The sequence below is a fragment of the Salvia splendens genome, chromosome 12, assembly GCF_004379255.2.
Source record: "Salvia splendens isolate huo1 chromosome 12, SspV2, whole genome shotgun sequence".
Taxonomy (NCBI): domain Eukaryota; kingdom Viridiplantae; phylum Streptophyta; class Magnoliopsida; order Lamiales; family Lamiaceae; genus Salvia; species Salvia splendens.
Genome location: NC_056043.1, coordinates 2,024,353 through 2,045,236, shown reverse-complemented (window position 1 = coordinate 2,045,236; position 20,884 = coordinate 2,024,353). Strand labels below are relative to the sequence as shown.

At 39.2% G+C, this 20,884-nt stretch overlaps 6 protein-coding genes across 6 annotated transcripts; 5 read left to right on the top strand and 1 right to left on the bottom strand.

Moving 5' to 3' along the window:
* The first annotated feature begins 252 nt into the window (after positions 1-252).
* On the top strand, positions 253-1,517 carry LOC121759448 (xyloglucan endotransglucosylase/hydrolase protein 24-like). Its single transcript, XM_042155023.1, has 3 exons — positions 253-564; positions 675-868; positions 1,022-1,517. The coding sequence occupies exons 1-3, from the start codon at positions 253-255 to the stop codon at positions 1,377-1,379; spliced, it is 864 nt and encodes a 287-aa protein (XP_042010957.1). The 3' UTR covers positions 1,380-1,517.
* Positions 1,518-2,077: 560 nt separating this feature from the next.
* On the top strand, positions 2,078-3,604 carry LOC121759150 (ATP-dependent DNA helicase PIF1-like). The gene has a single exon (XM_042154657.1). The coding sequence runs from the start codon at positions 2,078-2,080 to the stop codon at positions 3,602-3,604; it is 1,527 nt and encodes a 508-aa protein (XP_042010591.1).
* A 1,175-nt stretch (positions 3,605-4,779) lies between these two features.
* On the top strand, positions 4,780-9,267 carry LOC121759321 (serine/threonine-protein phosphatase 5-like). The gene is made up of 12 exons (XM_042154861.1): positions 4,780-5,063; positions 5,163-5,332; positions 5,421-5,492; positions 5,727-5,877; positions 6,225-6,333; positions 6,509-6,626; positions 7,208-7,355; positions 7,792-8,040; positions 8,234-8,359; positions 8,468-8,568; positions 8,678-8,752; positions 8,881-9,267. Exons 1-12 carry the CDS (start codon positions 4,979-4,981, stop codon positions 8,938-8,940), a joined length of 1,464 nt encoding a protein of 487 aa, XP_042010795.1. The 5' UTR covers positions 4,780-4,978; the 3' UTR covers positions 8,941-9,267.
* Positions 9,268-10,161: 894 nt separating this feature from the next.
* Positions 10,162-13,218, top strand: LOC121759663 (ubiquinone biosynthesis O-methyltransferase, mitochondrial-like). The gene is made up of 10 exons (XM_042155325.1): positions 10,162-10,501; positions 10,597-10,686; positions 10,810-10,888; positions 11,138-11,215; positions 11,592-11,640; positions 11,999-12,048; positions 12,199-12,348; positions 12,579-12,659; positions 12,747-12,859; positions 13,063-13,218. Exons 1-9 carry the CDS (start codon positions 10,218-10,220, stop codon positions 12,852-12,854), a joined length of 969 nt encoding a protein of 322 aa, XP_042011259.1. The 5' UTR covers positions 10,162-10,217; the 3' UTR covers positions 12,855-12,859; positions 13,063-13,218.
* Positions 13,219-14,743: 1,525 nt separating this feature from the next.
* On the top strand, positions 14,744-18,517 carry LOC121759346 (citrate synthase, glyoxysomal-like). The gene is made up of 13 exons (XM_042154901.1): positions 14,744-15,112; positions 15,246-15,426; positions 15,697-15,782; positions 15,990-16,094; positions 16,300-16,362; positions 16,484-16,593; positions 16,756-16,875; positions 16,953-17,028; positions 17,142-17,215; positions 17,316-17,436; positions 17,591-17,688; positions 17,779-17,902; positions 18,198-18,517. The coding sequence occupies exons 1-13, from the start codon at positions 14,873-14,875 to the stop codon at positions 18,327-18,329; spliced, it is 1,530 nt and encodes a 509-aa protein (XP_042010835.1). The 5' UTR covers positions 14,744-14,872; the 3' UTR covers positions 18,330-18,517.
* A 70-nt stretch (positions 18,518-18,587) lies between these two features.
* On the bottom strand, positions 18,588-20,346 carry LOC121759347 (pentatricopeptide repeat-containing protein At2g01860). Its single transcript, XM_042154902.1, has one exon. It carries the CDS (start codon positions 20,042-20,044, stop codon positions 18,644-18,646), a length of 1,401 nt encoding a protein of 466 aa, XP_042010836.1. The 5' UTR covers positions 20,045-20,346; the 3' UTR covers positions 18,588-18,643.
* Between the last annotated feature and the right edge of the window lie 538 nt (positions 20,347-20,884).

The following is a 20,884-nucleotide window of genomic DNA, read 5'->3' as shown; positions in this document are numbered from 1 at the left end:
AAAATAATTGCCATAATTATTTACGGCATGCCAAATAAAAAAAATCCTAGATTCGACACTGAACGAGAGAGAAAGAGCAACGTTGTTTCATGGTCATATGTGGTCAAGACATCCTCTTGGTATAGGCGCCAACCGAATGTAATAATATGGGTGGAAATGACCCATTGCCTAATGAATTACGCGTTCAATTATTGTGTTTGCTCTTCAATTGCCAGCTCACATTTTCCCACTATATATACTCTTCCAAATCCCATGCTTCTCTATCCATATCTCTTTCTCACTCTCATTTCTCAACACACAAAAATGGCAGCATCAATTCTAGCATTCCTCTCAGCCTTTCTTGCCTTAGCCTGCTTGACCGCCGCCGATTTCTACCGCGACACGGCCATCACATTTGGCGATGGCCGCGCCAAGATACTTGAAGGCGGCCGCAGCTTCTCCCTCTCCCTCGACCAATCCTCTGGCTCCGGTTTCCAGTCCAAGAACGAGTGCTTGTTCGGCCGCTTCGACATGCAGCTCAAACTCATCCCCGGCAACTCAGCCGGAACCGTCACCACTTTCTACGTCAGTATTTTCTTATAGTTGAATAAATTCAAATCTAGAATTCGATTTCATTATTAAAATCATTAAAGTATTGAAATATGACTTACGTTATATATTTATAAACAATGCAGTTGTCATCTCAAGGCGCGGGCCATGACGAAATCGACTTCGAGTTTCTTGGAAATTCGAGCGGAAATCCCTACACAGTCCACACAAATGTGTACTCGAAAGGAAAAGGCGACAAAGAGCAGCAGTTCCATCTATGGTTCGACCCCACCGCCGCCTTCCACACCTACTCCATCGTCTGGAGCCCCAACAAAATCATGTAATTATACATCCACGATTAATAGTTCTATTTTTTTTTTGCATTTTAGTCCGTCTAACAGAAATAGTCTTCCTTCCTTTTTAGTAACATGTCATGTCAGGTCATTTTATTTTTCTCTTTCTTGTTTTATTAATTTTATATTAAAACGTGCAGATTCCTAGTGGACAACAGCCCTATTAGAGTGTTCAACAACCACGGTAGCTCGGGCGTGGCATTCCCCACGAACCAGCCGATGAGGGTATACTGCAGCCTCTGGAACGCGGACGACTGGGCCACGCAAGGCGGCCGTGTGAAGACTGACTGGGCCCACGCTCCGTTCACCGCTTACTACAGGAACTTCAACATCGGCTCGTGCGCAACCGGAACGCCCTGCGCGACTCAGGAGCTCGATGCGAAGGCGAGAAATAGGCTCAGATGGGTGCAGCAGAAACACATGGTTTACAATTACTGCGCAGATTCCAACAGATTCCCTCAGGGATCTTCTCTCGAGTGCAAGCGTTCCAGATTTTAAGATTCCATCATCAATTTTTTTGTACCGTGTCATATCATTCTTGTGTGTCTAAATTTGATTCCCTTCATATTCTTATTCAATGTAATTTTATGTGATGAAGTTCTCACCATAATAAAATATTTCACATTTTATTTGTAACTTTATTGTCGTGCATAATTTTTCTCTGACACATACGTGAATCGCATAAAATAAAATTACAATGTTTTAAAGATATGTAATGTTAGTGCCATTAGGCTTAATAAAGCTGATAAATTCAAAAACTATGATTCTATAAAAAAAATATTTTTTCAAATTAATTTTAAATTTATATAAATATTTAATTTAGGAGTAGAACACAATTATGAGACAAAAAGCGTGGCACTAAATCTTATCCCATATTATTATATTTATTTTAATTAAAAAGATAAATTATAAATTCATAAACAACTTACCCCCAAATCGAATTCAATCAAATTCTAGGCCCAAAATATCGGCCCGAATTCAAAGCATCACCTGCAGCCTCACTCCTCCCTCTCAGCTAAACCTAGCTGCTGAATCCAAAATTGCGAGGCTGTGAGCAAGAAATGAGGTAATTTCACTCGATTATGTTGAGTGCTATTGATTTTAAGAAGAGAATGCATGTTTTCAAAGTCGATATTCCGTTATCTGCCGACATTTCATGACCTAGAGTGAGAGAGAGTATAGATATGATTGTGACTATGAAATTGTGGTCGTTCGCCATCACTGTATGTCGCCATTTCAGCTCCAAAGCTGCTTTTGGTAGTAGCCAGAAAACTGGCAAAATTAATTATTGGATTAAGGCTGCAAATCGTTCCAAAAAAGTGAGAACGCCTAAAATTAATTGGACGGATGAGCAAAATCGAGTGTTGGACGCTGTTTCGAATGGAAAATCTGTTTTTGTAACAGGCTCTGCAGGGACAGGGAAGACGTTTTTACTTGAGGAAATCATTAAGAAGCTGAAGAAAATCCATGGCCGGTCTAGGGTTTATGTGACTGCTTCGACCGGGGCGGCCGCCTGCGCCCTCCACGGACAGACGCTGCATTCGTTCGCAGGTGTTGGATTCGGGGAGTTGGATAGAGAGGGGCTGCTGGAGAGGGTCCTGTCGGATAAAGGGGCGTGCCGGAGGTGGAGGAAGGTGAAGGCATTGGTTATCGATGAGACGAGCATGGTTGATGCTAAGCTCTTCGACGGCCTTGCTTATGTTGCCAGGACTTTGAGGGAGGATAAGGAGACTTGGGGTGGGATTCAGCTGATTGTGAGTGGCGATTTCTTCCAGTTATCGCCTATTATTGGCTGCACTACGAGGGAGAAAAAGAAGACGAAGGAGAAGGAGAAGAAGAAAAAGAAGAAGGGGGATGTGAAGGTGTATGCTTTCGAAGCAGATTGTTGGGGATCGAGTTTTGATCTTCAGATTGAGATGACGAGGGTGTTCAGGCAGTCGGATTCGTTGCTGGTGCATTTGCTGCAGGGGATACGGAGGGCAGAGATCGGCCCTGATGAGTTGGAGCTTCTGGTTGAGTGTTGCTCGGTGACTGAGCCGGAACCTGACGCTGTGCGTCTCTTTCCAAGGATTTCGGATGTGGATGAGGTGAATAAGGAGAAGATGAAGGGATTGGGCGAGGAGATTTACACCTACACAGCTCAAGATTCGGGCGAGAATCAGTGGAAAAGGCAGCTGCAGCTAGGGATTGCTCGCGACACCCTTGAGGTCTGCGTTGGTGCTCGGGTGATGCTGATAAAGAACATAAGTCCGTGGCGTAAGCTGGTGAATGGTGCAACCGGGACTGTCCTAGGGTTCTGCAAACTCGTTGACAAGAGCTACGGGATGTCTGCTGGTTGCAGCCATGGGGACGTGCTTCCTTTGGTGAAGTTCGACTCGGGCTCTGAGCTGATAGTCGAGCCAGAGACGTGGGAGGTCAGGGATGGGGATAAGGTGGTTGCTAAACGAAGGCAGATCCCACTTATACTGTCGTGGGCGCTGAGCATTCACAAGTGTCAAGGGATGAGTCTCGACAAGCTTCACACGGACCTCTCTCGGGTTTTTGGGCATGGGATGGTCTATGTTGCGCTGTCGCGTGTGAGGAGCTTGGCGGGGCTGGGCCTGTCGGGTCTGGAGCCATCGAAGATCACGGCTCACCCCAAGGTTCTGGAGTTCTACCGCGGTTTTAGTGAGAGCGGGGAAGGGGATAGGGATGTGGTTGTTGGCAAGAAAAAACCATCGTAGGATAAAAGCAGTTTTTAGCTCTGTAACACCAGCCTTTGTGTGTGGATCTGAGATTCCTTGATGTCGAATTTAATGGGATTAGATTCGATAGATTCAAAATTCAATCTTTTTATAGATCACATGTTATAGAAAAATCAATCCAAGTACAAACTCTGCCGAATATATAATATTGAGTAGCTTTAAACCCTTCGGACTAGTTATTTTATATTTCGAGGTGCCTATAAAACAACGTTAATAACAAATAATAATAAATACTCCTTCTGTCGTCTTATAATAGATGACACACTTGGGACTTGGGGATTGACACGAGATTTTAGATTTGTTTTGTGTGTTAGGTCGAGAGAGAAAATAGTATATTTATATTAATGTGAGAGAGAGTTTTTTTCAGAAAATGAAATGTGACATTTTTTATAGGACAAACAAAAAAGGAAGTGTGACATCTATTATTGGACGGAAGGAGTAGTATACTAGTACAAATTCTATGTGAAAATTAAGAACTCATGAATCAAAAGGCTAATTTTAAAGCTATGCTTATTACTTACATGACTAATAGTCATTTAAACACTAATAAAGTTGGATCAAAATGACAGGTGACAATCAAACGATGATGTTTCAGTAAAATAAGTGGAGTACTTTTTATTTTACTCCATTATTTTAAAAAATTAATGCTATTTTAAACATTATCAAAAGACGCCGCTTTGAACACGAATGAGTCGAATCAGAAAAAATAAAACTTCTAGAATTAAATTAAAATTCATGATTAAAGGACTATTATAACGTTATTAATTATAGTAGTATTAATTCTAGATTCGTGACATAAAACTACAAGTTAAATTACAAGTTCCCACACACTTAATTTGATCTTAAACCTAAATTTTTATTTTTATGAATTTTAAACTGATTTATCTAGTATATTTATTTTGTTATTTGTAATTTCTCACTCAATAGTACTCCCTCCGTTCCATGTTAATAGAGTCATTTTTCTATTTTGGGAAGTTCCAAGTTAATTGAGTCATTTCTATTTTTAGCAAAAAGTAATTCTTCTTTTTACTTTATTCTCTCTTACTTTACTCTCTCTTACTTTTTTCACCATCCATTTAACACACTATTCTTAAACTCCGTGCCGAAAAGAAATGCCTCTATTAACAAGGAACGGAGGGAGTATAAACTACTACTCCTGAATCAGCTAGGGCTGAGCTCTGTTTTCCCCCACCGCTCTCCTCCGTCTTCTCCACCGCTCTCCTCCCTCTCTCACACACACCACACGCACTCAAAGCTCTCCGGTAATTCCAAATCCACTCTCCAAAAACAGCAAACAACACCAATCATCGCAACTCCCTAATTTACATTACCAATTTACATTATCAATTTCATATGCCCCCTACCATGGCGACTGAAAACTCCACACACACTTCACGAGCTGAAGAATTCAAAGTCCAGGCCAATGAAGCCTTCAAAGGTACTATTTCCAACGTTTGTAAATACATTTCATTTGCATTTTGTTTTTAATTTGTAGTGTTTTTATTTAATACTAGTTTATTGATTATTACGTTTGCAGCGCATAAATACTCTCAAGCAATTGGTTTGTATACGCAAGCGATAGAACTGAATAAGGATAATGCGGTTTACTGGGCTAACCGTGCGTTCGCGCACACTAAGTTGGAGGAGTATGGGAGTGCTATACAGGATGCTTCGTCGGCTATTGAGATCGATCCGAAGTATTCGAAGGCATGTAATTTTTGTTGTATTTGTTGAAGGAATGAGGTAATGTGGCTTGATGGATAACTGGAAATGATGTTATTCTTCTTCAATGCAGGGATATTATAGGCGAGGTGCGGCCTATTTGGCGATGGGGAAATTTAAGGAAGCTCTCAAGGACTTTCAACAAGTTGGTTTATTCGTTATCATGTTCGATTTTTTGCATGTTTGATGAATTATTTGTTAATTTGGAATAAATCTGAAAGGTTTAGGCTTGTTAATATCTTACTGTTGAGACTTTAGGCTTTGAAGTATCTGTTGCTTAGTGATTGTATTCGTTCCTATTTTGGCCTCTGTTAGGCAAATGTTGTGATTGTATATTTGTATTTTGAGTATGTCTTCTTTTGATTATTGTTTTGTTTAGGTGAAAAGACTTTGCCCGAATGATCCTGATGCTGCCAAGAAATTGAAGGAGTGTGAAAAGGCAGTCATGAAGCTAAAATTTGAAGAAGCTATTTCTGTACCTGAATCAGAAAGACGTTCACTAGCTGACTCTATTGATTATCACACTATAGGTATGTTCTTGTTGACTTATGTCACTCAGTCTCTTGTAAATTTTCTGCTGATTTCATACTCAATTATATAAGCAAATTTAACTCTTTTTGGACTTTTCCCTTCTTATGTGATCAGCTCTGAATATATTGCCACATATTAAAAATTTTCTTTTAGTCAATTGCTGTTCTATTTTGCTAAAAAGGCAATGTCTTCTGTTGAAGTACATTATGGGGAAATGAGTAGTTTGTCTCCTGACCTCATTTTGTCTTTTTCTACATAGTTAAAAGGATATAGTAACTTGCTAGACATGCTAGAGAACAATAAAATCTGCTGATTGACAGTGTTTTTGTGTTTTTATTTCAAATAGAGGTTGACTCACAATATTCTGGAGCAAGAATAGAGGGGGATGTTGTTACATTAGATTTTGTCAAGAAAATGCTGGATGACTTCAAGAATCAGAAGTTCCTACACAAAAGGTATACTGCTCTAGCATGGTAACTTATGTGTTTTGCTTCATAATTTATAGTTTCTAGATGTGTGTACCTCCTAGAGCGAGTCCTACACTTTGCTATTTTTATTTTATTTTATTTTTGTTCCTTGTTCTTTTGAAAGTGGGTATTTGAACCTGAGTATGAGATTTTTTGGTTACAGATATGCATGCCAGATCGTGCTGCAAATAAGAGATGTGCTGCGAGAGTTGCCATCTCTCGTTGATATCCATGTTCCTGATGGCAAACATTTCAGTGTGTGCGGTGACGTACATGGTCAGGTAATACTGATTCTTTATTGTTTAAGCCTCATCCCTTTAGTTTATATTGCCAATTTGCTGCCACTAGTTAACTGTCTTAAGTGCCTGCATGACTGCAACACTTTTGGTAAAGTATCATATTCAATAAACATGTAGCTAGCTATGAAGTGCCTTATGGATGGACATGCGACATGTACACTAGTGTGCTAAGCCATTTATTTAGCTTCTCATTTCCACGTAAGTGCTGCAATTAATGTAGAGTTGCTTTTTTTTTTAATAAAACCGCCCTTTGTGGGCGGGGGGTTTAGGCAGACCCCCAACCCGTTGAATCTTTAATCGATGTTGCATTTGAAAATATTGCATCCATAAACTCCAATTAAGTAAATCTTAACTTAAGGTTCCTTTATTCTTCTTACCTGATCTTTTGACAGTTAATTTAATCTTAATGGTTCTTCTTTGGCTTGCGGTTTTGGTGATCAGCAACATCTTTTTCCTTTGTTATTGTAAAAAACGATGACATTAGATGCTTCCGTTGGACTTCTATTCATTATGTGTGACCTTTCAGAGCTAATTTATGTTCATGTCTCATGTTTTGTTTGCAGTTTTATGATTTGTTAAATATATTTGAGCTCAATGGACTTCCTTCAGAAGAGAATCCCTATCTGTTCAATGGAGACTTCGTAGACAGAGGTTCATTTTCTCTAGAGGTTATACTGACACTGTTTGCCTTCAAGTGCATGTGCCCGTCAGGTGACCCAAGCATCTTTTATTTTTATATTTAATTATATTCTTATGTACCCGAGCTACTTTCAATCTATCATGTTTGTTTTAGTACTGGAGAACCCATTTTCTAGGATAGTTTGTTGGTTGTATGTGCATGCGCACTATGCCTAGTTATTACATTAATCCTACAAACGTCCCTATGGGTCAACTAAATGCTGAGTCTTTCTAAGTGTTAGGCAGCATGAAAGGAGCCTAAAAAGTAGAAAAATTCTACTAGTTATCATTTTGTATCATCCTTTTAATGTTTTGAGATTCTCTTCGATGTCATGGTTCTTGAATAACATCTTATCCTGTTAATTATATCTTTCTTTTGATTATTTCTTTCAACATAGTGTTTAAATATTCTGTCTCTGACAGCAGTCACAGGATTGGTTCTGACTATACCTGTTTATTCTACTTTCAGCTATATACCTTTCTCGAGGGAACCATGAAAGCAAGAGCATGAATAAGATCTATGGTTTCGAGGGTGAAGTTAGATCCAAATTGAATGATACATTTGTGGAACTATTTGCTGAAGTGTTCTGTTGCTTACCTTTGGCTCATGTCATAAATAATAAAGTTTTTGTTGTTCACGGAGGTCTTTTCAGTGTTGATGGAGTGAAGCTATCTGACATCCGTGCAATTGACCGTTTTTGTGAGCCCCCTGAGGAGGGTAAGCTTAAGATGCAACATGTTAGCCCCTTATCTGGCATTATCATTAAAATTATCTTGTGCTTATATTCGGTAGCTTAAGCCTTAATGTTGATAGCAAAGAACACTAATTCATTTTTTGCACGTAATTATCTCAATCAGCACTGACAAGTTACTTAGGTAATTTTGATGCATTATCTCTCAATGTTAACCAGGGTTGATGTGTGAATTACTGTGGAGTGATCCACAACCTCAGCTTGGCAGGGGACCAAGTAAGCGTGGTGTTGGCCTTTCATTCGGAGGTGATGTAACGAAAAGATTTTTACAGGACAACAACCTAGGTAAATCTTTAGAACTTTCTCGTGATTCCGTGAACAACCACTTGTTCATTCACTAGCTCTAGTTGCTGTACTATATTAACATCATATGTGTTACATATTATTTTACAGATTTAGTAGTGCGATCACATGAAGTTAAGGATGAGGGTTACGAGATTGATCATGATGGTAAACTCATTACTGTATTCTCCGCTCCAAATTATTGTGATCAGGTAATGTAATCTTGTTAATCCAGCTTCTTTTATAGCTTGTTTTGGAGTCTTGATATTCTATCATTGAATGCATGTAATTTTACTGCGATGAGTTTAAACATTGCTGCAGATGGGAAACAAAGGCGCATTTATTCGTTTTGAAGCACCAGATCTCAAACCCAATATTGCAACGTTCACTTCAGTGGTTAGTAGTTTTTCTCCTTCACACCCCCTCCGAACCACAAAATTTACAAAATGTATTCAGTAAGATCTATCCTTCCCTAATTTACTAAATATAATTGACCTTTTCTTCTGTATTTTTTTGTTCTGCAGCCGCACCCTGATGTCAAACCAATGGCATACGCAAACAATTTCCTACGGATGTTCTCGTGATCCTTGAGTTCTCCTTCCCACCTTTCTAATTTTTCTTTTTAGTGCAAGAGAAGACACTCTTCTTGCTTCCACAAGTGCAGAATCGCGAAGGGCTGAAGACTCGGTTTAATCAATCAAAAGTTAACATGTGTACATTGGACGAATTGCCGGTTTGGTTGGAAGTGTGTGCCGAGTTGCTGAAGGTGGCAACTGGCAACTAGGTGCTCAATGTAGGCATGTACAACATGAGCCTTCTTTATCTGTATTTACATCGATTTGATGTATGATTTATTTAACCGTTGATTGTTTTTTACCTCTCTGAAGCAAATCTATGATTCTTGAAACTCATTACTTTCATGGTTATAGCAGTGCAGTGTAAAATGACCGTCGAAATTATTGTTTTAGGTGAAAATTTAGAGCATGCACAACCCAGTGCACTAAAGCCCTAAAGCATAAGCACATAGATGGTTGAGTGTTTATTTTCATTTTTTGCTTTCACGTGCACTTGAAACAATTCCTTTAACCCATCTAACAATTGCTTTAAGCTAAGTTATCTTAGAGTTCTTATGAGATGGATGCCGTAAAAGAAAATGTATTTGTTGGTATTAGTAATACCTATCCAAATTTGTCAAGCCCTTCTTGAATATGCAGTCTCATTTCTGCGTATCCTCAGAATCCCTCTCGTTCGGGTGTGTTACGGTTCATTCATGTCCCCTCCACTTTAGATGTAGAAGCCGCTCATTGTCCATGCCACTATAGTGATGTTGCACTTTTACTCTTTTCTCTATTAACTTAACTTAATAAATAGCTATTCCTAAAATTCTATATTGTAAAGAAATTGCTCGCTTGAAATGAGACACTGAAAAGAAATATTTGATCACTTTGAAAGGAGACGAGGGAGTATGTCGTTCGATGAGTACTAAAAAGTAAAAGTTGTACCAAAGGGTTGTAGCTCAGTTGACAACGCAGAGTTGTGGTGACCTTGAGGTCACAGGTTCAAATCCCGCCACCTGTTAGGAGATTTTCGGCCTTAATCTACAAATCTGATTTGGTACACCTTTGGTAAAAAAAGGAAAAAAGTAAAAGCTGTCATTTTGTACACGTGATAATTAAGAAAAGTTGAGATTTCCTAATCCATTTTTTCAATGGAATACGTTGCGAGTTGCAATAGGCCCACTAACCACCCATAAGGCCGGCCCACTTGATTATTCGTTAGATTATGGCCCGGCCCACTATCTATCTCTTCCCCACAGTGCGTTCTTCCGAAGAGCCACCGCCTTCGTCTTCCGTTTACGAAAATGATTCCAAGGCAAATTCTAGCCCGAGCCCGATTGCTAGCCCGGCCCGCCGGCCTCAGTTCACAGACCGCGAATCACTACTACCCGAGCCTTGAATTTCACCACAAGCTCCAAACCCGGCGTTATTCGGATGCTCCGCTTCCAATTCCGGCCGCCGCCAATCCAATCACTACGGTCTCCCCGGAACCTCCACTCGTTCCGGTTTCAACTCCTTCACTGACGGCTTCCAAAAGCTCTTTGAATGAAGCTGAGCTGAAGAAGTTCGCCGCCATTTCCGAGACATGGTTTTCATTTTTTTATAAGAAGAATTGAATCATTGTTTGTTGAATTCGAAGATTTTGCTTTACTATGCTTTATCAATTTGTTTAATTGGTGTTAGGTGGGATGCTGATGGACCGTTCAAGCCGCTGCATGCGATGAATCCGACGAGGCTTGCGTTTATTAGGTCAACTTTGTGCCGGCATTTTGGGTAATTTCAGTTTGCTTTTGCATATTTAGCTGTTTCTGTAAATTGATTTTCTTTATGTAAATGTACAGAGTTTTTTAGTATTTTCCCCAAAAATTGAGTAATGTTCAATGCAACATGTTTCAGTAAGGATCCACACAGTTCGAGGCCGTTTGAAGGATTGAAATTTGTGGATGTTGGTTGTGGAGGAGGGATTTTATCTGAGGTATAACTTTTATCTGCTTTGGTGATCTTTGGAGTTGGCATGATTCGTTGATAAATATTCGGATTTCGTGTTCTCTGGGCTGGTCGGAGTTTATTGAGTATTGTTCTTGTATTAATTATTGTTGTTGAATTGGTTATCTATGTAGTGTACTTGTAAATCTTGACATGTATGTGGAATGTTTGCTAGTATTGGTTTGTGTCTTAGGATGACTCGTTTCTGGCCTTCATTGATTGTTTTATCATGTTTCAGCCTTTAGCACGCATGGGTGCAAGTGTTACCGGGGTTGATGCTGTGGAAAAGAATATCAGAATTGCCCAGCTTCACGCGGTATGTCTTATTTATGGAGGAAAAGGAGAATTTAACTAGTTCAGTGCATTCCACGCACATGTCTTGTATGGTTTTATTTTGAAATTGCATGTCATCTTGTTTCATATTCAACCGTTTACAATGAATTACAGGAAAACTTGAACATTGATATGCAAACCTATTATTCGTTATCAGTTAAAGATAGCGGTGGACAACATTAGCAAATAAAAATGGAATGGATTCTATCCAGCAATATATTTACAGAGCTGTACTCTGCCTGATGTTACCCAAATGAACTGAAATTATTACCTATTGTCAACCCGTTTCCATATACTTTTGAAGTGCATGAGAAACTTTTCGTATTGTTTATGTCAGTGAGAGTGTATATATTTTGCAGGATTTGGATCCAACAACTTCATCTATTGACTATCTTTGTACAACAGCTGGTATATGTCGTACTTATATGTTCAGTGTGAAGGTTGAGGCGGTTGAATTATTATTTTTATTTCTCGTACATATTTCCAGTCACTATCTTTAGCATGGAAACTTGCATTTTTGTATTTTTCATGACTTGGTTAGCTCATGTAGTTATTTATTGCCATCATTTCTGACAGTTTTGACAAAAAAGTTCCGTCTTTGTGGTTTTGTGTCATTCTGTTAATCCCCATATGGGGTATGAACATTTTTTGGGAATTAACATCTATGCCTTTGTCGATCTATTATTTGATTCATTTGTATAAGATTTACTTTCCAGACTTGGAAACCTAGTCTTCTGAACCTGATTTAAATACTATGCTTTGATAGAGAAATTGGTGGAAGAGCAGAGGAAATTCGATGCTGTACTTGCTCTTGAGGTATGTTGTTAATGCTTTAACTGGAGATTTATACTGAGACGATGCACTCTTTGAGATTGTAATATGAAATGAATGCATATGTATTTGTTGCTTTCCCATGCTACTTCTTGGATTGTGGAGATGCCACCTGATTGTTTACATGCTATCCAGGTAATTGAGCATGTTGCAGATCCTGCTGATTTCTGCAAATCGTTGTCAGCTTTGACTGAAAATGGTGGAGCTACTGTGATCTCAACAATCAATCGATCAATGAGGGCATATGCAACAGCTATCGTCATGGCAGAATATGTCTTGCGTTGGGTATGCCACTTTTCCATAGATGCTCGATGTGATTAAGACATGCTTATTCACCACAATGACGACATTCCTGCAAAAAATAAAGTCACAAACTTATTTTTTCTGACATCCCCGAGCTTCATATCTGGCACTGTAGTAGTATCTACTTAGGCATATTCCGTAAATTCTGCAGATATATTTTTCATATGTTTTTGTTCATAATGACACTGTTTTGACGCGCATAAATCTCTCAGCTACCAGCGGGCACACATGACTGGTCGAGCTTTCTCACCCCAGAAGAGCTAGTCCTAATTCTTCAACGTGCTTCAGTTTCTGTAAGTCCGAAGCAAATACATGTACCATTTGTAGCAGTCTTTCCTTTCGTTCACGAGATGTAAATTGCTGTTTGCATTCCCTTTCAGGTTCAAGAGATGGCTGGGTTCGCCTACAACCCCCTGACCGGGCGATGGTTCCTCTCTGACGATATAGGTGTAAATTTCATTGCATATGCCACCAAGAACCGCGAATAGATCAGGTCTAACGCTGAATATTGCTCTGTTTCTTTCTGATTTTTAATGGCTAATTGTCGCTAAAACCCCATACATCAGGCCAATTCGGGTTTGTCTCATACTTTTCGAAATTTGAATGCCAATACTAGAATTGACCAAAGTTCGTAGTTTTAGCGCCAATTATCCATATACTTCTATTTATTAATTTTGTTCTAATTTACCATGGCAGTGATTCTCATTTTTGCACAAATGTGGCAGAAGGAATGTTTTGAGGCTGAAAGAAGTGTTCAATATTCGAAGATATACCAGTTTCTTTTTATTAATAGCTGTTAGTGACCAAATTTACAAATAATAATATGTTTATTCAATGATTTTGTTACTTTAATTGTCCTCTCGGTCATCCGCAATGCTATCTATTATATGTCTCATCTCTTAACTATTCATGGCTCCACTGTACTTTTTACCCCCTCTCTTAACTAAGAGACAGCACCTGCAACCCTCCATCTCTTATCCGTCTCTTAACCATCTCTTCCCTTAACTATACATTCAATTTCATTTTTTATTATTATTTTCAACAAATTCAATTAATAAAAACACATTTCATTAAATAAAATAAAATTACAACTTAAAATTTTAAAAAAATTAAAAATCTCATTAATAAAATCCTAAGAAAATTAAAAATACATAATTTAAATAAAAAACATATTTTTATGGTGGATTAATTTGTGGGAATGATTTGATATTTATAGAAGTGATTGGAGGCTTAAAAAATAAAAAAAAATTAAAAATTTGCAAAAAATGCCTATAAACGATTAGTATATTTTTTGGGATTTTTTTTAAAATTATTGAATTTTTATTGAATTTAAAAAAAATAAAAAAAAAAACATTTTTTCGGAAAAAAACGATGCCCACTCGCGGGCCGGCGAGTAGGCGTCACGGACGAACCGGAGCTCGCCACATCGCCAACGCGCGTGGCGAGACGTCTCGCGAGCTGTCCCTCCGGGACGAGCGTCTCTCTGAGACGGGATGGAGACGGAAGGCTGCAACGCCGTCTCTTATACGTCTCGTCTCTCCAGGATGAGATAAGAGACGGCTAAGAGATGCGTTGCGGATGACGTCTTGTTGAGAAGTTTTATCATATTTCCAAAGCCCAACCAAAATTTACTAGTAATATTACATTTCAACTAGTTTGTAGTTTTATCACAAAGCACGTATAATATGAAAAATATTGGAATTTGAGCCTCTTGATAATATTGCAAAAAACAATAAAATCCTATATAGAAATCACTAGCTTATGATATGATAAGGATAATATAGTGCGCATCCCAACGCACTGCCATGCCACACCACAATTCAATTATAAATAATTTTATTTCATAAATCAACATATCTCATGTTTTTGACCGATGTATTCAAATTTTTTAATTAAATGTGTTATATTTAGCATTTCCATAAAATATTTCAATATACAAATTTTAATAATAGAAAACTGAAATATTGTTTTTTTTTATCTCAACACATGAAACAATGTTATTTAGGAAAAACTAGTAAATGTTAATAATATTTAATACCTCTAGTTCCGAAAATATAAGGTGTTTTAGAAATTTAGTACTACTATATTTCTTAAAAATTATCAAACTTTGAAAGAAATAAAAATCTGTAACACATAAACAAAATTTATAACATAAATTTTATGGAATACTACATGGTAAAATATGGGCATTTGATGAAAACAAAATTAAAATAGTTATGCTAAAAAGTTGGTAACTGACGACATTATTAATAGTTATGATTCAATGCAAGTTTTAATTAGGAAAGATAATCTGAACCTCATTTTTATTATTAGTTTTATATATTTATTAATGTTATAATAAAATGTGGATATAATGATTTCGTAAAGCATTGAGTTAGTTGTTTCATAATTTGCTTCCTCTTCCCATTACGCGCGAATTCTCTCTCACACACAAAATTCGGTAAATTGAAGCTCCTTTCACCACTGTTCGATTGAGGAAGACAACTATTCAACAACATCAACAAAAATGGAAGGCTTCGATCACTCAAAACTCGCCCGAGGCCGCTTGGCCGTGCTCTCAGCTCACCTGGCAGCTCCATTTGATCACCGCGCCGCCGCAATTCTCGAATCATCCGCCTGCTCCGCCGCCTTCGCGCCGCCGCCGTATCTGAAAGGATCGCTAACCCTAATCGACGACCGCACTGGCAAAAAGTACCAGGTTCAGGTCTCCGAGGAAGGCACCGTCAAAGCCACCGACCTCAAAAAGGTTTTCCCCAATTTTTATCTCGTAACTTCAATTTCAAGTGTGTGTGTGTGTGTGTGTTGATGTTTATCGCTTCAGTAGTTAATTCGAATAATCGTTTTAATTTCTAGTGTGATGATTCGATTGAGTGTTGCAGATTACCACCGGGAGGAATGACAAGGGGATTAAGCTTTACGATCCTGGTTACCTCAACACGGCGCCGGTGCGATCGTCCATCTGCTATATTGACGGAGACGAAGGGATTCTTAGATACAGAGGCTATCCGATTGAGGAGCTGGCGGAGGGGAGTTCGTTTTTGGAAGTTGCTTATCTTTTGAGTAAGCTTTACATTTTTTACTAGTGCAAGTTTCTTCTGTGTTTGCATCTGAGGAAATGCCTAATTTATGATTTGATTTGGCATCTAACGCATGGTTTTGTTGATTTGTATGTTTAGTATTCGTAGCGTGACTCTGTTTTGGTTGGTACTTGCTTCTCTTGTTACTAGTTTTACTTGTTAAGTTCACTGGCTGGTCAATTTGATTTTCGACACTGGTTGCTTTTTCGCCTCTCTTGCATTAAATTTTGACGAAGTCTCCTTTTTTGGGTAGTGTATGGCAATTTACCGTCCGAAGGTCAGTTGGCAGATTGGGAATTTTCCGTCTCACAACATTCAGCTGTTCCTCAAGGAATATTGGTATTTTTCTCTAAGTTGTCTTCTCTTTGTCTGAAAGTCGCTTGTCAATACGTAGTTTTGTGTGTGCACATGTGTTTCTTTTCTATTGCATTTATCATAGTACATTTCTTTTGGGTTGATCATATATATGGTTAGGATACTGTTCAATCTCGATGGGGTTTTCACATGAAAATTGAGTTTCTAAAGGTGTTTCGCCGTATTTGGCAGGACATCATACAAGCAATGCCGCATGATGCTCACCCAATGGGTGTTCTTGTTAGTGCTATGAGTGCTCTTTCAGTCTTTCATCCTGATGCAAATCCAGCTTTACGAGTAAGTCTTTTCTATTTTATTTTTTTAGTATAGAGTTTTTACAGTTTTTCTTCTTTGTTGTTCACTTGTTCCTTATATCAGATTTTGACTAGCTTGAAACTCCATAAAAAAAGGGTACTGTTGGTGTTGTTGCCACGACTTTAGAATTTATCTTCTCGAAAGAATACTTTTCTGTTTATTTATTCATCAATGTTCTTTGACATAGGGCCAAGACATATATGAGTCTAAGCAAGTGAGAGACAAACAAATTGTCCGCATACTTGGGAAGGTAATACTCAGATCATGTCTACCGTCTGCATGCATATTTGCTTCGACATATTTCACAACATTGTACAGCTGATCATGATATTTGGTGGAGGAAATATTTAAAGCCTATGAATTATTTTCAGGCGCCAACAATTGCTGCAGCTGCCTATTTGAGAATGGCTGGGAGGCCACCTGTTCTTCCATCCAGCAACCTCTCATACTCGGAGAACTTCTTATATATGCTTGATTCATTGTATGCATTTATTCTTTCATGTGTTCCAAATATTTTATCTTTAAGATTAAGATCAAGTTAAGTATAACCCACTACAGATCTATCTTAGTGCATATTACCAAATGTTTGATTTATTTGTAGCTGAGGTGATGTTACAACTAATGTTCCGCTGTAAAAAAACAGGGGCAATAGGTCTTACAGACCAAATCCTCGGCTTGCTCGTACACTAGATATTCTTTTCATATTACATGCAGAGCATGAGATGAATTGCTCCACTGCAGCTGCGAGGCACCTTGCTTCAAGGTTATATCTAATCGTCTTATTGAACAATGAAAAAATTGAAGTTTTGATTTTTAACTTGTGTAAATCTGCTTCTACAGTGGCGTTGATGTGTATACAGCCCTTTCTGGTGCAGTTGGCGCTCTATATGGTCCTCTTCATGGTGGAGCAAATGAGGTACTCATCTTTTATTTCTATGAAACTACTTCATAAGAAGATTTTGGTATCTGTGATTATGAACTGTTCAAGTTGCATTAAAATCCAGTCTTTTCTTGTTGTTTACTTTGTAGGCTGTGCTTAAGATGTTGAGTGAGATCGGAACCATAGACAATATTCCTGACTTCATCGAAGGCGTAAAGAACAGGTTGGTATCTTTCCTTGCCTGCCATCTTTTTTTGGACAAATATCAAAAGGTTCATGTTGATGGGTTTAACATTTTGCAAGTGAAATGCCATAATCTCTAGGAAGCGTAAGATGTCTGGTTTTGGGCACCGCGTCTACAAGAACTATGATCCGCGAGCAAAGGTCATCAAGAAACTTGCTGAGGAAGTATTTTCAATTGTTGGCAGGGATCCTCTTATAGAGGTGGGTCTTTTGAACCCTGAATTTCGAGCATTGCTAAAGAGGAATAATTATTTTTCGATAACCTTATTAATACACGATCCAAGCATTGTCTGCAAATCAAGAGTAAATTTGAGATGCATGCTGGATCTTAAGAATCGGTTAATGTCATTTACAGGTGGCCATAGCCTTGGAAAAAGCTGCATTATCGGATGAGTACTTTGTGAAGAGGAAGTTGTACCCAAATGTTGACTTCTATTCTGGCTTAATATACAGGTATTATTATTGACATTCTCTTTGGCTTCGTTTTCATCTTGCAATAATTTTGGTATCTTCTAAGTGTACTCGTCCCCATGTTGTATTCAGGGCTATGGGTTTCCCAACAGAGTTCTTTCCAGTTTTGTTTGCAATTCCTCGAATGGCTGGCTATCTATCTCACTGGCGAGAGTCCCTAGATGATCCCGACACAAAGATAATGAGACCAGCACAGGTAATCTTTACCCGGCTTTCTTTGTCAAGTTCTTCCTTTGAGACATTGGAGCCGGCTTGTTATAGATGAACTAGAATGCAGCACGGTTTTTCCCCATGTCGTTACTTTCCTAGATTATGTAATTGGCCTGAAAATTGGTTAAATACTTCTTGTTACACTGCATTTTTCCCGTCTTGATGGTTTCCGAGACAAACAGAGTCCTTCATGAGGGAGGCGAACTTTTCTGACCGTCGTTGGGGAATTATTTTTCCATTATATCGATTCTACTGCATTTTGATATTGGTTTCATTTCCAGGTGTACACTGGTGTGTGGGTACGACCATACGTGCCATTGCAAGAACGAATGGTTTCAAGAGAAGAAGATAAGCTCGGTCAGGTTGCAGTCTCCAACGCAACCAAGAGGCGTTTGGCTGGTTCTGGAGCATAGCCATACACAACTCCCTGCACCGGACCAGATCATCCGTTTTCTCGCCTATACAAATAAGTATCGATCTTACAGTTGTATGGTCGCTCTGCGTTTTTCATCCAAGTTCATGGTTGAAGTCACCTTAGGGTGATATCTATTAGCATTTCACAGCAAAACTAAAATAAAATGTTGCACCACTCTTACTTCCATTCTATTTCCTGTTTCTTCTGTATTTGGAACTTCTGTAGTTCAAATTAAAGGCACTTCAAATCCAAAAAGAAATCAAACCATAAATTTTCATAAATATATAAATCAAATTTCCATATCACCAAAAACTACATCAATTTGTCAAGATCTATCTTGAATCCAGCCATCTCAGCCTCACGGCATATTTCCTTGCACTTTGCAAGCCTCCCATCAGCCATAAACACCTCAATCACTCCCCTATATATATCAAAAGTCGGAGTAAAACCACACTCCTTCAGCTTAGCAAAGTACCTACCGGCCCTCGACACGTCGCCCGAGGCAACGAAAAGCCTCAGCAGCACGCGATATGCCGGGAGATCAACCGGGCAATTCGAAGCCTCCATTTCCCACACAACCGCCATCGCATCCCTGTACCTCCCCTCGAGAAACCGGCTGTGGATCAGAGCCGTGTACATCACCACACCGGGGATGATCCTACCCGAGCTCTTCACCCAGTCGTACAGCGCCTCCACAACGTCGAACTTCCCCAGCCTCGCACACACCTTCATGACGGCCGTGCAGTCCTGCTGGCTCAGCGCGAGATCGTCCCTCTTCGCGAGCTCCTCCAGCAGCGGCAGCGCGAGCATCCTCCTATCCGGGCACTTCCCAAGTTCAAGAATCACTTTCGCGTACACGCTCGGGCTCAGCACTCTTTTCCGACTCTCAGCAGCTGAGAGAAGCCTGCAGGCGAGGCGCGTGTTCCCTCCTCTCACGAGCCCCCTCACGACCGCCTCGTACACGCTCTGGCTCGATAAGTTGAGGAAGCCGTCCAACTCGAACGGCATCTTCAAGTCGTGCGCCCTCGCCATGACCTCAACCGTGGAAGCAAGGATCCGGTCATCGGGGAACAGATGGGGCTGGTTTTGAGCCCAGCAGAGCACGTGCAACGCGCGGTTCGGGAGCCCCATATGCCCGAGCTCCCTCACCGTCAGCGACAGCGATCCTTTCCGGAGAAGCCGGCTCCATTGGTTGAGAACTAAGGACACGTTATCATCAGATTGGAGGCTCTTGATCTCCCTAGCTAAGCTGATCAAGAAAGCCGGATTCTTGTAAATTTGATTAGACACCGGCTGCCTCGACAGAGCAACATGAGTCCTGATCAGTTTCTTGGAAGTGGGAACTCCCAAAGGTCGGATCTTGTGAGGAAGAGGAAGCGGAAGAGGCCGTTGCCGGCTCAAATTCCCGGGCTTCTGAGGAACTCTCCCTTGGAAAAGGGATGAAATGGCTTCGAGTTCATCCGATTCCCACGATACATCTCTATCACCGTCATCAATTCTGTCGTTTTCCTCACAATCGGAATCCTCGACGCGGTGAATCACAGGGTGGAAGTCGGGCGGAGCCTCGGTGTGGCGGCGGTGGCGGAGATTCTTGGGAAGCTGCAGCCTTTTGCGGTGCTTGGGTTTTTTGGCGGATGCGAATGCTGCTACGGGTAAGAATCTGTTGCTGCGGTGGAAGGGATATGGAGACGTGTAGCAGATTAAGCTCTCCATCTATCAAAATCGGAAGCAATTAGTACGACGGTTTCTCATAGGCATTTGATCGAACATCTGGTGTGTTCGGGTTTACAAAAAGGGGATTTGAGGATTGAGTGAGCAGTGTGAAATTCCGATTGGGTATCTCGGTAGAAAACAGGATTCGGGGAAAGATCAGAGAGATGACAAATGGAATCTCCGAAATTTTTATTTGGGAAATTCCGAATTCCGAGTCATCAACTATCTTATCCGCTTTTACTGGTGAAGTAGAGGATTTCTAGTTCTTCGTTTTTTCGTACTAGAATAAAGAACTATGATTAGCCACATTATTAATTCTTTTTTTATTTTATGTAAATTCATAAAGTAATGCGATGGGTTCAATATTTTATAAAATCTTACTTATATTATTCTTTTATATTTATTTCTTAAAATGTTTATATAATCTAAAATACTCATGTTAGATGATTTATATAATTGACTATTGAGAATGAATAGTAAAATCTCACTGAATATAGAGACAAAATAGTATAGAGTTTGACGCCAGTTAATATAATATATCACTTTTTGATAGTATGAATCTTATTTATTTTTTCAAACTATTTAATTTTATACTCATTATATGTGATTGTAAATATTATCTCGATTTTAATGATCAATTTATATTTAATATATATAGAATGATTTATATTTTTTATTAATATTATACTCTTCCGTCCACAAAAATAGTCTCATTTCTTAATATGAAAAGTTTCTCTCTTCTACTTTACCTATTTTTTCTCATTTTCTCTTACTTTACCAATTTTCATTAAAACTCATGCCGTCTACAAATGAGACTATTTTTGTGGACGGAGGGAGTGT